The sequence below is a fragment of the Paramisgurnus dabryanus genome, chromosome 14 (assembly GCF_030506205.2).
Source record: "Paramisgurnus dabryanus chromosome 14, PD_genome_1.1, whole genome shotgun sequence".
Taxonomy (NCBI): domain Eukaryota; kingdom Metazoa; phylum Chordata; class Actinopteri; order Cypriniformes; family Cobitidae; genus Paramisgurnus; species Paramisgurnus dabryanus.
In genome coordinates this window covers 25,501,268-25,514,510 of record NC_133350.1, presented here as the reverse complement: position 1 = coordinate 25,514,510, position 13,243 = coordinate 25,501,268, and the positions used below count along the sequence as shown (strand labels likewise).

Here is a 13,243-nt window from a genome sequence, read left to right as displayed (position 1 = left end):
CCGCAACAACAATAATGTATGATATTCCTCTTATTTCGTTTTTACTTTTTTAATTAAAAATATGAACTACGTCAACTATCTGATATTCCGACCCTTAAAGATCTTTATAAATTATCTTGATCTATAACGAGATGAGTCCTGTCCACCGGATTTACAGCACCTGAATTCCCGAGCGTTTCTGCAAAATCGTATGGTATAGTACGATTTAATCTATGCTTTGAATGTATTATGCTCATGACAAACGTAATAGCGCTGCAATAAATTGGCTATATTTATTTTATGTTCAGGACCAACGTATAGCACTGCTTATATTAAGTTAAATACCAACGTAATAGCTTTTACCGCCGCCCACTGTGTGACGTTATTAAACCAGGGAATCCGTGTCACCCACACGACAAAATAGCCTCATTGACTTTGTATGGGTCTTGTTTCCGTGCTGCCGACACGCAATTTCAACACAATCCGTGCCACCACCACGTAATTCGTGGTTAAGAGGTCGTGTTCATTTCACGCATTTCTGTGAGATCAGGTTGCCCCTCCTTAAGATGAGAACCTATTACGATGCAACCACTGCTGTGTGTCATGCGCGGAGGACAAAGGCAACAGGTGCTACATGGCAAAAATAATAAGAATCCCTGTAATGAGCATAGCATCATCCATGTCCTCAAACACACACCTATAAAATAAAAGAGGAAGGCATTAATGCTTTAACTATCTTTAAATACTTACATCAAAGTAGGTGGGCAGAACAAGCTCCCCCTGCTGGTCTGGAGAGCAGTTTCTATAAACACAGTAAGATGGGAGAGCAGTGGGCTTTTGGGGTATTAATGCTTTTATCTTGTGTGCGAGAAAAGCAAAGTATAGCCAACGCCAGGACTCATCCCTCTTGAAAGCTGTATGAAGCAGGACTTCTGGGATAAAGAGGAGATGTAGTGTTTCTTGTAGTGTTGATAGATGGGGCTTCAGGCCAAGGGAAGCACTTAAAGAGAGGAAAGGAAATTATACCAAGTTACATGACTTTTTTTAGTTTCACCCCTTGACCTCATTTACAATGTGGATTGTCCAGCATGCAAACATGTGAACTTCAGTCACATCTTGTTTGTGCAATATGGTCAGTCAAAGGAGAGAGCCTATTTGAAACTTTGTGAGAGTTTGATATAGACTGCCAGCTTGAAAGATCTCATCAGATCGGCCAAGTTAAAGGTGCACTGTGTAACATTTATAAGGATCTCTTGACCGAAATGCAATATAATACACATAATATTATCAGTGGTGTATAAAGACATTAAAAAATTAACTGTATTGTTATTAATATCTTAGAATGAGCTGTTTTTATCTACAAACACTGCGGGTCTCCTTACATGGAGGTCGCTGGTATGTTTCTAAAGTCTTAGAGAGGGCATTTTGCCACTATGTTGTCTTAGACCAGTGGTTCTCAAACTTTTTCCGAATGCGGCCCCCCGTGTGTAGTCCTTCGCGGCCCCCCAAAGAAAATTTATGACAAAAAACTGTTCTAAAATGTAACATTCTAATTTAATAAAACATATTAAGTAATACAAAATAGTGCTGTTGGTGAGTAGCATTTTTTTTTTTAGGTTTAATTGCACAGAATTCATGATAAATGAATGTATTTTATAAAATGTCATAAAACTGGGGCCCCCTGGCACCATCCCGCGGCCCCCAGTTTGAGAACCACTGTCTTAGACGATGACATGTTTGTCATGTGGTGGCTACCGTAGCTTCACTATGTGTTTCGAAAGGGAGGGGTGAGCTGTGGACTAAGCAACTGGTTGCAATTCACAATCTCACCGCTAGATGCCGCAACAAAATCTACACACTGGACCTTTAAATGAATACTTCTCACAAACCTGAAACTTCTCACAAATCTTCTTAATTTTGATAATTTTATAATGATTAAAGTCCTAAGACTTTCAAATAGAGAAGTCGGTCATGAAACACCACACGCACAATACTCTGAAAACAGGCTAGCATAGAGTTAGGACAGTATGATGACATGCAAACATATAAAGAAGAAGAATATGATAATTTAGTAATAATTTACATAAACATTTATAGAATAAAGTTTCAATAATTCAGTCATCAGGCACAGGACAAAAATATCCCATGCATATGCATTGTATTTATTAAAACATTATTGTATTTAATACATCTTGTATTGTATTTAATACAGTGTTTTATTGTATTATATTAAATACATCTTCACACCGTTTTAATGAGAAGCAGAGTAAAATAGTCATGTAGTTTCCTAAACAACATTAAAATGAAAAATGTATTTAAAAAATATTTCAGAAACAAGCTCCAAAATAATATCATTAACTTACCTTAATATATTTGCAGCTTATACCTTTACACTCAGCTAGTTTTCTGTCAAGCATACGGATTTCATAGGACTGACCTACATAAATCTGATTTAAATGTGAAAAAAAATGCAATAATTTATAAGATAAAATGGCAGTGGTGCACACGCACGTCTTGTACGATTAATAACCAATACCTTGATTTAGATAAGTGAGTGTTTCGTCTTGTAGTTTCACAGCTGGAGATGTTCATAGTCTATGGAGCAAACCATTACAGAGCTCCCAGAAAGGTTTGTAATGTGAAACCACCGTTACATTCAGACAGAGCTGGGCCTCTCTTGCCTTTGTAAAAAAATAAAGACAAGCGGTAATGCAGAGGTTTGGTATAACAAACTTCAGAAAACATGGGTTGTAGCCTTAGGAGATCAACACCATACAGGGAAAGAGAAAATCATTGAAATGAAACAGAAAAGTATTCATCACCTTTCAGCTTCAGGTGTTGACAGATGTTAAACAGGACATCATCACTGGTGTGAGGCTGTGAACCAGACGGCAAATTCTTTTTAAATTGACTCTTTGTTACTTGAACCAGATCCTAAGGTAATTTTTGTGGATTTATGCACCGGTGTGTAAGTGTGTATTAGTATATGTTAACAATATGCAAACCCCAAAATAAACGATGACGCAAGTTATCATCTCCAACGTAAATCTCTTTTCTTGAACTACAACAAACACACAACAGTTTACATCCTTGGCCTGTTGACATGGACACGACGATCATTATCATAATCCCGGCCGCTTCTGACTCACAGCCTGTAAGTAGTCTATGTTTCCATACTTAAAGAATTTACTATTGACTACACAATGATTCAAACACAAGTTTTGTGCAGTGCAGAGTAGCGCTTGTTGTTTGACGTTTCTACGGTCACAAATGCAGACATAGTTTTAATGTTTTACTAATTCTTAATTCAAACACTTCCATGTTTTCCCTATTTAAAGACTGTTACACGAGTAAGTATGGTGCCACAAAATAAAACGTGGTGATTTATTAGGCGAAAAAAAATGAGAACTATATTGTATGGTTTAAGAGCACTTAGTTTTCAGGACATGGAAGGGGTTGGTGACTTCTAAATTCATCCTTGTTTGGATCCTAAGGAATGAATGGTGCTAGGCTAAATCCTAACACATTAACGACGCGCTGTACAAAGATTAAGTGCACGCATTGAAAAAAAGTTTAGGTAAGAACATAGTAAAATATTGAAAAAAGGTGTGTTTTCCTTTAAGAAGACATCTATATAGGCAGGGGCGAACTTAACCAATAAGCGAGGTAAGCAGCCGCTTAGGGCCCCAGGGATATAAGGGGACCCTGACAAATACCAAGAAGGCTGTATAAATCATGTAACAAATTTTAAAAATTTTTCTAATTTTAAATATAACAAAAATGTTTATTGTTGAATTTTAAGCAAGAAAAACTTCACAAATTTTTTTCTCATTGATATCATAATGTGTACCACAGAGGGATATACAATATTACGGGAAATAATTGAGATATATAATTTTTGGTGTTATACTTTTGATTACCTAAATTGACAGAATATTACTGAATTATTTGGGTTTACGTTGAATTTTAAGCATGTGATATAACTAAACCTTCTGTCTGTTACAATAACCCCCACTTATGGCTAAAGTTGTAAATTTGGTGTAATCGTACAAGAATGATATATTTTACAAATAAACTGTTAAGTGTAAATGTAAATAAAAAGCAGAGATGTATGTGTGTTCCTTGTGTAAAAAAATATGATTAATCTAATCTAACTACTGTTAGATTACTGGTACTGTTGTAGTCTAATTCTAAATAGCATTTTATTTGATTTCTTTTGTGAAATGTAACAAGTTCACTATTCTTTTCTTTAAGTGTCTTTTGGTTTGTATTTTGATATTGCAATGAAATTCATACTTGGTGTAGCTTTAGTGTGTAAACTATTTATGGGCCCCTACAGGCCTAAACACCAAAGAATTTAGGTTTTACTCTTAAGTACAGGAAACATTTATCCCAAATCTCTCTACTCCACAAACATAGCTGAGATTTACCATAACCTTGCAGTTATTATTTTATACCACATCCTTTCATTTCTCTCTTTCTCTCTCCATGTTAAGACAGAATACAGAAACGCAGTGCATAGACAAGGAAAGTTTAATGCACTTTACAGTTACAAATGTTTTAAAAGTACAAATCATTGGCGTCAATATCGAGCAGTACTTCATTACGAATAATATCCAGTAAATACCTATGATGCATTGCATCCATACAAGTAAAGGCTCAAAACAGCTTATACAAGTCTTACAAAAAGGCTAAACACAGTATGTATATTTCTATGCTTATACATATACAACATACTGTCAACAAAGACAACCCTGAAATACAATTTTAACATTTTTAGAAAGCGAAATTTAAAGTAAAATTTTGGCTTAGAAATTGTGTTTTTAGATGAACATAATGCTTAGAAGACATGAAGAGCTTAGATGCAAAACACACTACTGTACTGTACTATATGTGCATCTGACATGTTTTCTTATAAATAAGCTTTTCAATGGATTCTGCCAATTAATTCAATATTTCTGAATGGCCTGAGCTTGGGATTAAACAGATTTGAAGTGAAAGTATTTTGAATACGTGCTAAGAGGATTCATTTAATATCATGATCTCATTTCTGATGGAGGTGGGGTCTAGCGGCTTTTGCATCTGAGCTCCTTATATCTACATTTTGCTGTAAGACTAATAGGCTAAAATTGGCAAGACAATGGTTTTAAGCAGTCAAGCCCTTTAAAATCATTTTGCATATTGAATATTACTAAGGCCAATGATACTGTTCGGGTTTGCAGATGTACTTAAGTAGGGCACTTTTGTTTGTATATAACATCTAAATCCAATATAGTTGCAGTCCTGAGTTGCTTTACGTTAGTAAATGTTATTCCCAAACCTAAAAAAGAAAAGAAAAACCCAACAAAAAAAATGCAAACCATAACTTTTTAGCAATCGTTTATCGGATTAAGAGGTAGCTATGCCCTTTGCCAATGTAAGGGGGAACAATAACTACTTTTTCAATAACACACCAGTTTCTCCAGTACATACTGTGCATGAATACCTGGATGACTTTAACCATTTTAATCTTGATCCATTTTAGTGGAGAAACTTAGGTTATGACTGATAGGGATTTGCATGAACAGAAATATAACAACAAGTATTTTACATTTGACAATAGCGTATATCTGTGTATTTACAATAATCTTCCTATACTGTATATATACATAAATCACACCATGCTTAGATACATACAGCAACATACAGTATTCATTGAAAGGTGCTTCCACTTTCACCCATGAACAATAGTAAATAGTTTTTTTTATAATGATTCAGTTGTGAGCGTCGGGAGCACTTTATATCAGAAAAAATAGATATTGTTATGTTTTGTCTGTACCAACAAATGAACAGAAGGTCCTTTTTATAACTGCGTCACAACTAGAATCAGCATACATTATCACTTTATAACACAATAAAGTACACATGGCCATCTTTGCATTGCTGTGCAGTGGATTATTTCTTTTGTTTTTTTAAGGCTACCTCAGAAACAATTCATCCAATAAATTGGTTTTATTCTCTGACCCGTGAACCCACAATGGCATCTTGATCAATACAGAAAGTCAAGTACAAGCAACACTACAGGCATAGCCACATTTAATTTGATTTTTTTTTTTATTCTTTCAATATTAGTGTCCACCACATCATTGTTTAAAAACAGATATCAAGCAAGATAAAAAGAAATGTATTTTTTATTGGAAATGTTTTTTATATCCAATTTAGTTTTGTACCTGTGTCATAGTATAAAGATCGCTGTGTTTTCAAGACCCAGTCTGTCTCAGAATAAAGAGTTCAATCTGCACATGCCTTTCTGAACTACATGTATGTTAATGAATGTTGTATTAAACTGTCATATTCAAAAAATCTAAAATAGAAAAGACTGAGATTTGAGTTTGCATTAACTTGTGCAAATCCAGTAAGCATTTTATTTTGTATTTAATAATCAACAAATTAATCATCCATATTTATGTTAAAATTAAAGATGAAAAACAATCGAGAGTCTTGATACATTTTCATAGGCTATCTAATGCATTATAACAACACGCATGTGAAATAAAAGCCTCTTCCCAAACACCTGGAGGTTCTTATTATTTCCCGTCTCAAATTTTTTGTCTTCCAGTAAATGGAAACAAACAAAACCATGAAACTTAAGTCATGTCACACATTCGCATCCTTTAATGTAGGTCACTTTAATACAGATCCAAAAGTCCTAATCTATAATCTGGACCATAGTCGTGTAGTGGCGTGTACTGTAGATTCATTATGTTTAAATATTAAAATTCTCTAATTGTATTCCTCCCCTGAGTATTTTTAAGGTTAATGTAATAAAAGGGGTTAAAAAACATGAAGATAAAATAAAAGCTGTGCAGTATTTACAAGGATGGCAGCACAAGACAATTTACAAAGCGCCCACAAACAGTGCATAGCTTGGTACAGGTGTACATGATGGTAAACCAGTGTTTTAATGTATACTGCTTTTAACATGTCCAACTGATGAGACAAATAAAAAAGTAAGAGATGATACTGAATCCACGAAGGCACCGAAAGCATGTGATGTGAGAAAGATGCTGAAACGTACTGTAGCGAAATAAACATACAATAAACAAAATGTAAATTAGCGCCTGAGATGTGACAATGCAGTAATGTTCAATTTCATAATTGTAAAACCTAGTATGTTTCTGTAGCCCAATTTATCTTCAACATATTGGAATTTTGTAAAATGCTGTCAGTTTAGAAATTAAACTGAAATAAGTTTAGGAGACAGATTTAGTTTAGGAGGTAAAAGAACGAAACGAGTTTTAAAACACTGTCCAATCTCTATCCAACTCCCGCATATACAACCCATGATGCACCAGTAGCAATCTTCTTGTCTCATTTCTTTGTTGACCTCTCCTCTCATTAAACAGAATCCCTCTATTGGAATAGTAGTGACCCCATTCCCACCTGGGTTCTTTACACTGCAGCGCCTCCTAGTGGCAGAATGCTGGAGCTACTCAGTATTCCTGGCCAGACTGGGGGTGTGGCAGGACTCCAGTGTAAAAACAGGACAGTCAGTCATTTGTTACTGCAGGATGATTGACATTCAGACCCGACTAGTGGGATGGACGTGGTAGGTGCAGTTCTTAATGTCGTTCCCATCGCTGACGCACTCAGAACAGCCGTTGTTTTCACTCCTGAGGGCTAAGAGAGAGAGAGATTCCTTTCATAAAGTCCACCAAAAACATAGCAGCGTAGACAGAATAACTAATTTGGTTTGCTTACTAAAAGGTAATAGTAGCTCTAACAAAGCATGTGACTAGATAAAATGTAAAATCACCCAGACTAATGTAAATATATATGAGATATTTAAAGACTGACAGCTCTCTTCCTCGTCTCCTTCGGGCAGCAGCAGGTGCCCATGACAGGGGCTGGGCAGAGTGGACTGCGTCTGACCCTCCTGACTGGTTCCCAACTGCAGCCTGCGCATGTGACGAACTACTGCTGTCGCATTAAATGCTTGCTGTGTATAAGAGAAAAAGACAGAACATTAATATAAAAAATCTAAATTTTAAGGTAACATAGATGCTCCTGATCTGAAGGCTGCTCTAAAAGATGGCACGTCCAAATGCAATGTTAGCGTCACTTCCTTTCTCCTGAAATACCGTCATCTGATGCCTAGTTTTGTTCATTAATATCCCACAATCCTGTGCATGTGCTTCCTTGGATCGAGCTCAAAACATTTTAAAGCTATCCGAGAAAGTGTTCCAAAGATAATTGATAGAAATTGATAACATTTCTAGCGTGATAATAACATTATAGTTTTTAAATATTTGAATGGTTTTCGCCAGAGCCAAAATGTCTGTTACGCTGCATATTAAGTCTGTCTGAAACTGTTCCCAAGGTGCCTTTAAATGCTCCCTGTGAAGTCGGCTGCCTGATAATGCAACAAGTCCGCTGCCTGAGCTTTCAGATGCACCAATGGCAGCATCGCATTTGCTTACATCAGGCAATTCCAGAATGCATTCCCATAAGTTGAAAAAACATTCATGCAAGGTGTCGGACAAATCAAAACATAAAATAAAATCTAAAACGGCAAATAATTTTTTATTAAATTGTTAAAAAGTATTAATTGAAATTATTTAGTGTAATAAAAAATCAAGGAGCAACCTTTATGTCTCTCTCGTGAATCCAACACGGAAGTGGTTCCAAAATTCCCAACTTTACAGAAGAAATAAATATATTTACAACTGGTACAAAAAGTGTTTTTGGTCAAAATAGACATGACAACTGTGAGGGTGACTTTTTGTAACTCATTAATCTTAAGCCTTAAAATTCTGCATAATTAAGGACGTAGCCACTTGAGTGACAGGTGAATTGCCATTGCTGTCAGTAATGTCGAGCTAGGCGGGCGTGGCTTTAGCAACCAGGCACTTCATCTCTATCCGCATTGGTTATTCAGGAGTGATGGGCAGTTGTGCACTGACCACTGGCTCCGCCCACTTTAGGCTTCAAAAATGCTCTTTAGAAACTTGCGGGTGAAGTCACGGACACTGCGTCCACGTTTTGTGCAGTCTATGTTAAAGATGTACATAGTAATTGTACTCCTTTGCACAAATAGTATATGCAAAAGTATTATGCAAGTGTAAAATCTTTATTGAATTTAACTGTTTGGTAATGATTTATCATATTTAGGTTTTATGTGCAGCATTTGAACTATGTGTTCCCAATCTAAAGTTAATTTTCCATGTTTTTCAGTTCTATGATGATTAGGATGCATAATTAGATTGCCAGGTGACCGCTTAAAAGGTTTCGAAACAGAGCCGTTTAAACATAGAAAACACCAATTTTCACACGCAAGAATTTACCTTCCACTTGCTTTTGGCAAAGTTCTTCTTGATCTGCGCGCTGACAGACTCATGAATGTTCTTGTCCAACGCTGTGTCTCCAGCAATCCTGAAGTATAAGACAGAATGTTAAGAAGACATCTGAAATTGATTTGAAGTTAAAAGCCAATCTGAACTATGCCAAAGGGCAAGATTTGGACTTATATGGTATTTTTTTGTCCTTTTCTGAGTGTGACAGCCCAAAGTCCATGATCACTATGTGGCGGTTTCCCAGACAGGGTTTATCCTAGTTCCAGACTAAAATGCATATTTAAAATGCCTTAATTTAAAAACATCTTGAACTGACATATCTTATCATATATCATGGCCATTGTTTTGTCTCAAGACGCACACCAGTAATGTTTTTTGTAAGGTTTGTTTGTAAAAACTACTTAAGCATCCTTATATAATTTTGGCCTAATCCTGGATTAATCTAAACCCTGTACAGGAAACCGCCCCTATATCCTTTAGTTGTACAGAGCAGTGTGTACATTCTTGAAAACACTGATCAAACAGGTTTGAAGTTGCATGAAAAGTAAAAAAAAACAAAAAAAAACAACAATTGCATATTTTTCCTATATGAGGTAAACTTTAAGCTCAAGATCATCTGCAGTTGTTGAATCTACTCTGATTTTACGCTTAAATAAAGCATAGGCGACGATCATATGGGTGCTCCGGGGCTCGAGCCACAACGAAATTGCTGAGCACCCATGGTAACACGCCAGATATGATCAATTAACTTTAATCTAACGCCTCTCTGATTTATGGATCTTGCGAGATGTAATATATCAACAATGCTTTGATGAATAAGCTAAATAAGTAACGCTTTACATATCGCGTCTAAAACCTTGCGGAAAACGAGATGCTCCCGTATCGTCTGCTGTTGCTAAGCAACCATAGCGTTGCCTGACGTTGTGCCGAGTAAAAAAGAAATCGGCACCTGAAGTTCATGACACAACGTATGATTGTCTTTAAAAGTAGTAAAACCGCAACATCCGCTAACTGTAAAGTATAAGTAGTAATACATTTCTGTACTGGTCTGGCATTATATTGGTTTATGTGAGATTTACCGTGTAATTGTTAAAGATTAGTCAGTGTTTGTGTTTGAACTCATACCATGGGTGCTGGAGAGCCTGTTCACATGTATAACGCAGACTGGGATCTTTCTCCATTAAATGCACAATGAAGTCTTTGGCTGCGTAAAAACAAACAAACACATTGTTAGGTTCAGAACATGACGTAGTGTAACTATTTCCAAAATGTCATTAAGAAACAAAGCAACAGTTCAACAAAGAGACCAAGACAGAAAGAACAAGAAATGAACTTGGCGTCTGTCTCCTATGATTTCAATTACCAGACATGATGTCATTTTTATTACATTTCCAAATGTTTAGTTTTTCTAAAAGTATACAGACAAGTGGTTGCATTTTATAACAAAATACCAAAAGTGTTTACTTTACAAAAAGTAAACAAAACATTTGGACACTTTCAAAGAAAATGGCCATTGGCAGTCTTTTGTGAATGTAGTAACACCCAGGAATTATTAAGGGTGGCGTAGGTGTTTATTAATCAATACAGGGTGTTTAAAGATCAGGATGAATAAATACTAAATACTATATTTATGAAAGAGCCAAGCTTTGAAACTATAGACAAACTTACCTGAATCAGAGATATCATCCCAGTATGGCGAATCAAACTCATACTCTGCCTTCAGAATCTGCTCAAAGAGCTTGGCATCATTCTCATCATAAAATGGTGGATATCCACATAATCTGTGAGCAGACAGGCAGATGGTAAGTTCGTGGTAACACATTCACTTCAGGTAAAACATTACGAGAATATGAGAGAGGAAAGGACAGAATAGTACACGCATGTAAGCAGGCACTTACAGGATGTACGCGATGACCCCGATCGACCAGCAGTCCACAGCTTTACTGTACGGCTTCTGTGCAAGAACTTCAGGAGCTGAAGATCACACAAACATCTGGTCAAAACTTGTTTTATATTGTTGCTTATTTTTTTCACCCTTATCACCCCACCCCTCATAAATCGCATAGTTTTATATTAGGGCTGTCAAAAGATTAATCGCGATTAATCGCATACAAAATAAAAGTTTGATTTGCATAATATATGTGTGTGCACTGTGTAATTATCTTGCATATATAAATAAACACACATGCATGTATGTATTTAATAAACATTTACATGTTTAATTAGGGCTGGGAAAAGATTAATCGCGATTAATCGCATACAAAATAAAAGTGATTTTTGGCATAATATATGAGTGTGTGCTGTGTGTAATTCTGTATAAATAAATACACACGCATTCATGTATGTATTTAAGAAACATTTACATGTGTATAAATATTTATTTATATTTTTATATATTCTATGTTATATATAAATGTAAAAAATTGATATATAAATAAAAAAATCTGAAATGAATAAATGTATGTGTATGTGGTTAAATATACACAATAATTACACACAGTACACACACATATATTATGCAAAAAATAACTTATTTTGTATGTGATTAATTGCAAATCATAATGTATTAACATAATTTTTTACTAACAAAAATATTCATTCATATTTGATATATAAATATTTAATACAATATCAAATGTATTTAAATATTAAAAAATATATATTTATTTTTAATGAAAGAGTTTTTATGTGTTTTTATTATTATGGTTGTTGTTGTAATCATTATTATTATTTATCTTTTCCCAGCTCTAGTTTATATATATATTTTATATATTTATTTATTTATGTAGATTTCGGTATCATTTTTATATAAATTAAAATATGCACATAAATAAATATTTTTTCCAAAATTTATACGTGTATGTACAGATATATATATATACACACACACACTAAACAATTACACACAATACATGCCCTATATTTTACATATTTTGCAGGAGCCTTACAGGAGTAATAGGACTAACAGTATACAAAAAAGTGCATTTCTTTTGACCCACTCAAACATAATTATTAATACATTTTAGTAAAAAAAAACATCTTCCTTGCAAACATACTGTATTCTGGCAAACCCTGAAACGAACTTCAAATAATTAAACAGTTTTAGGAAGAAATGCTCAGTGTGTCCAGATGTATTTGTGTTTGCGTATAGAGGTGTGTATTACCTACGTATCCAGGTGTACCACACGCTGTACTCATAACACTGCCCGAACCCTCGATCTTTGAGAGGCCGAAATCACTGATCATGATTTTTGAGTCTTCATCCATACTGTAGTACAGCAGGTTCTCTGGCTGCATGATGAACGCAAGTGAGATAAGCAGAAGATATTACATTTACATTACATTTATACATTTATTCAATGCTACTTATAGTCAACACATTTAATTTATCAGTATATGTGTTCCCTGGGATTGAACCCATGACTTTTGCATTCTTAACACATTAGGTACGTTTACATGCAACCAGGTAATCCCTGTGTTATCGTATTGATGGCTTAATCGGATTGAAACGTGTTCATGTAAACACCTTATCAATACAATTAATAAAGCGTGAACTCAATGAGATATGCCATGCGCTGTGTTGCAAAGTCCTCTGCTTTTTTGCGGACTTCAGATCTGGGTAACTTTTAACTATTTTAGCGTGTTTCTTTTTTTCTGCGGGTTAAGATGAAAGGATTTAGTTTATTAGTTATTAGTATTTAGGTTGTGAATAGTCATTGGGATGCTTTTGGACTGGTTTGGAAGCGCGAATCTGGCAACCCTGGCTGTGCACTAGCACAGAGGTTTGGTTCTTATAATATAGATTGCACATGTAAATGAACATTTTAATCAGACTGCAATGTTTTGGGTACATAAACCATCCTGTCGTCATACTGTGACTACAAATCCGTGAGTGCAGTTTGCAAAACGCAGGGATGGATTGCGAAAGCGTG

General features: G+C 35.2%; 1 protein-coding gene and 1 long non-coding RNA gene across 4 annotated transcripts in view; both read right to left on the bottom strand.

Annotated features, from left to right (window-relative positions):
• Positions 1-532: 532 nt before the first annotated feature.
• Positions 533-2,857, bottom strand: LOC135719177 (uncharacterized). Of its 2 annotated transcripts, XR_012334982.1 has the most exons (5): positions 2,802-2,857; positions 2,516-2,660; positions 2,343-2,426; positions 730-979; positions 533-609 (listed from the first exon to the last, which is right to left on the bottom strand). It is a non-coding gene; the product is annotated as an uncharacterized lncRNA (long non-coding RNA). The 2 variants fall into 2 exon arrangements; XR_010521023.1 differs by having other exon boundaries at positions 539-979.
• A 1,639-nt stretch (positions 2,858-4,496) lies between these two features.
• The window catches only part of camk1b (calcium/calmodulin-dependent protein kinase Ib), a 53,389-nt gene continuing 44,642 nt past the window's right edge, over positions 4,497-13,243 (bottom strand). For both annotated transcript variants that reach the window (XM_065241764.1, XM_065241763.1), the window contains exons 6-12: positions 12,476-12,602; positions 11,210-11,285; positions 10,980-11,092; positions 10,437-10,515; positions 9,303-9,390; positions 7,816-7,957; positions 4,497-7,638 (exon numbers count right to left, since the gene is read on the bottom strand). In XM_065241764.1, the coding sequence (XP_065097836.1) occupies positions 7,541-7,638; positions 7,816-7,957; positions 9,303-9,390; positions 10,437-10,515; positions 10,980-11,092; positions 11,210-11,285; positions 12,476-12,602 (723 nt within the window). In that variant the 3' untranslated portion in view covers positions 4,497-7,540. The remainder of the gene's footprint in view (positions 7,639-7,815; positions 7,958-9,302; positions 9,391-10,436; positions 10,516-10,979; positions 11,093-11,209; positions 11,286-12,475; positions 12,603-13,243) is intronic.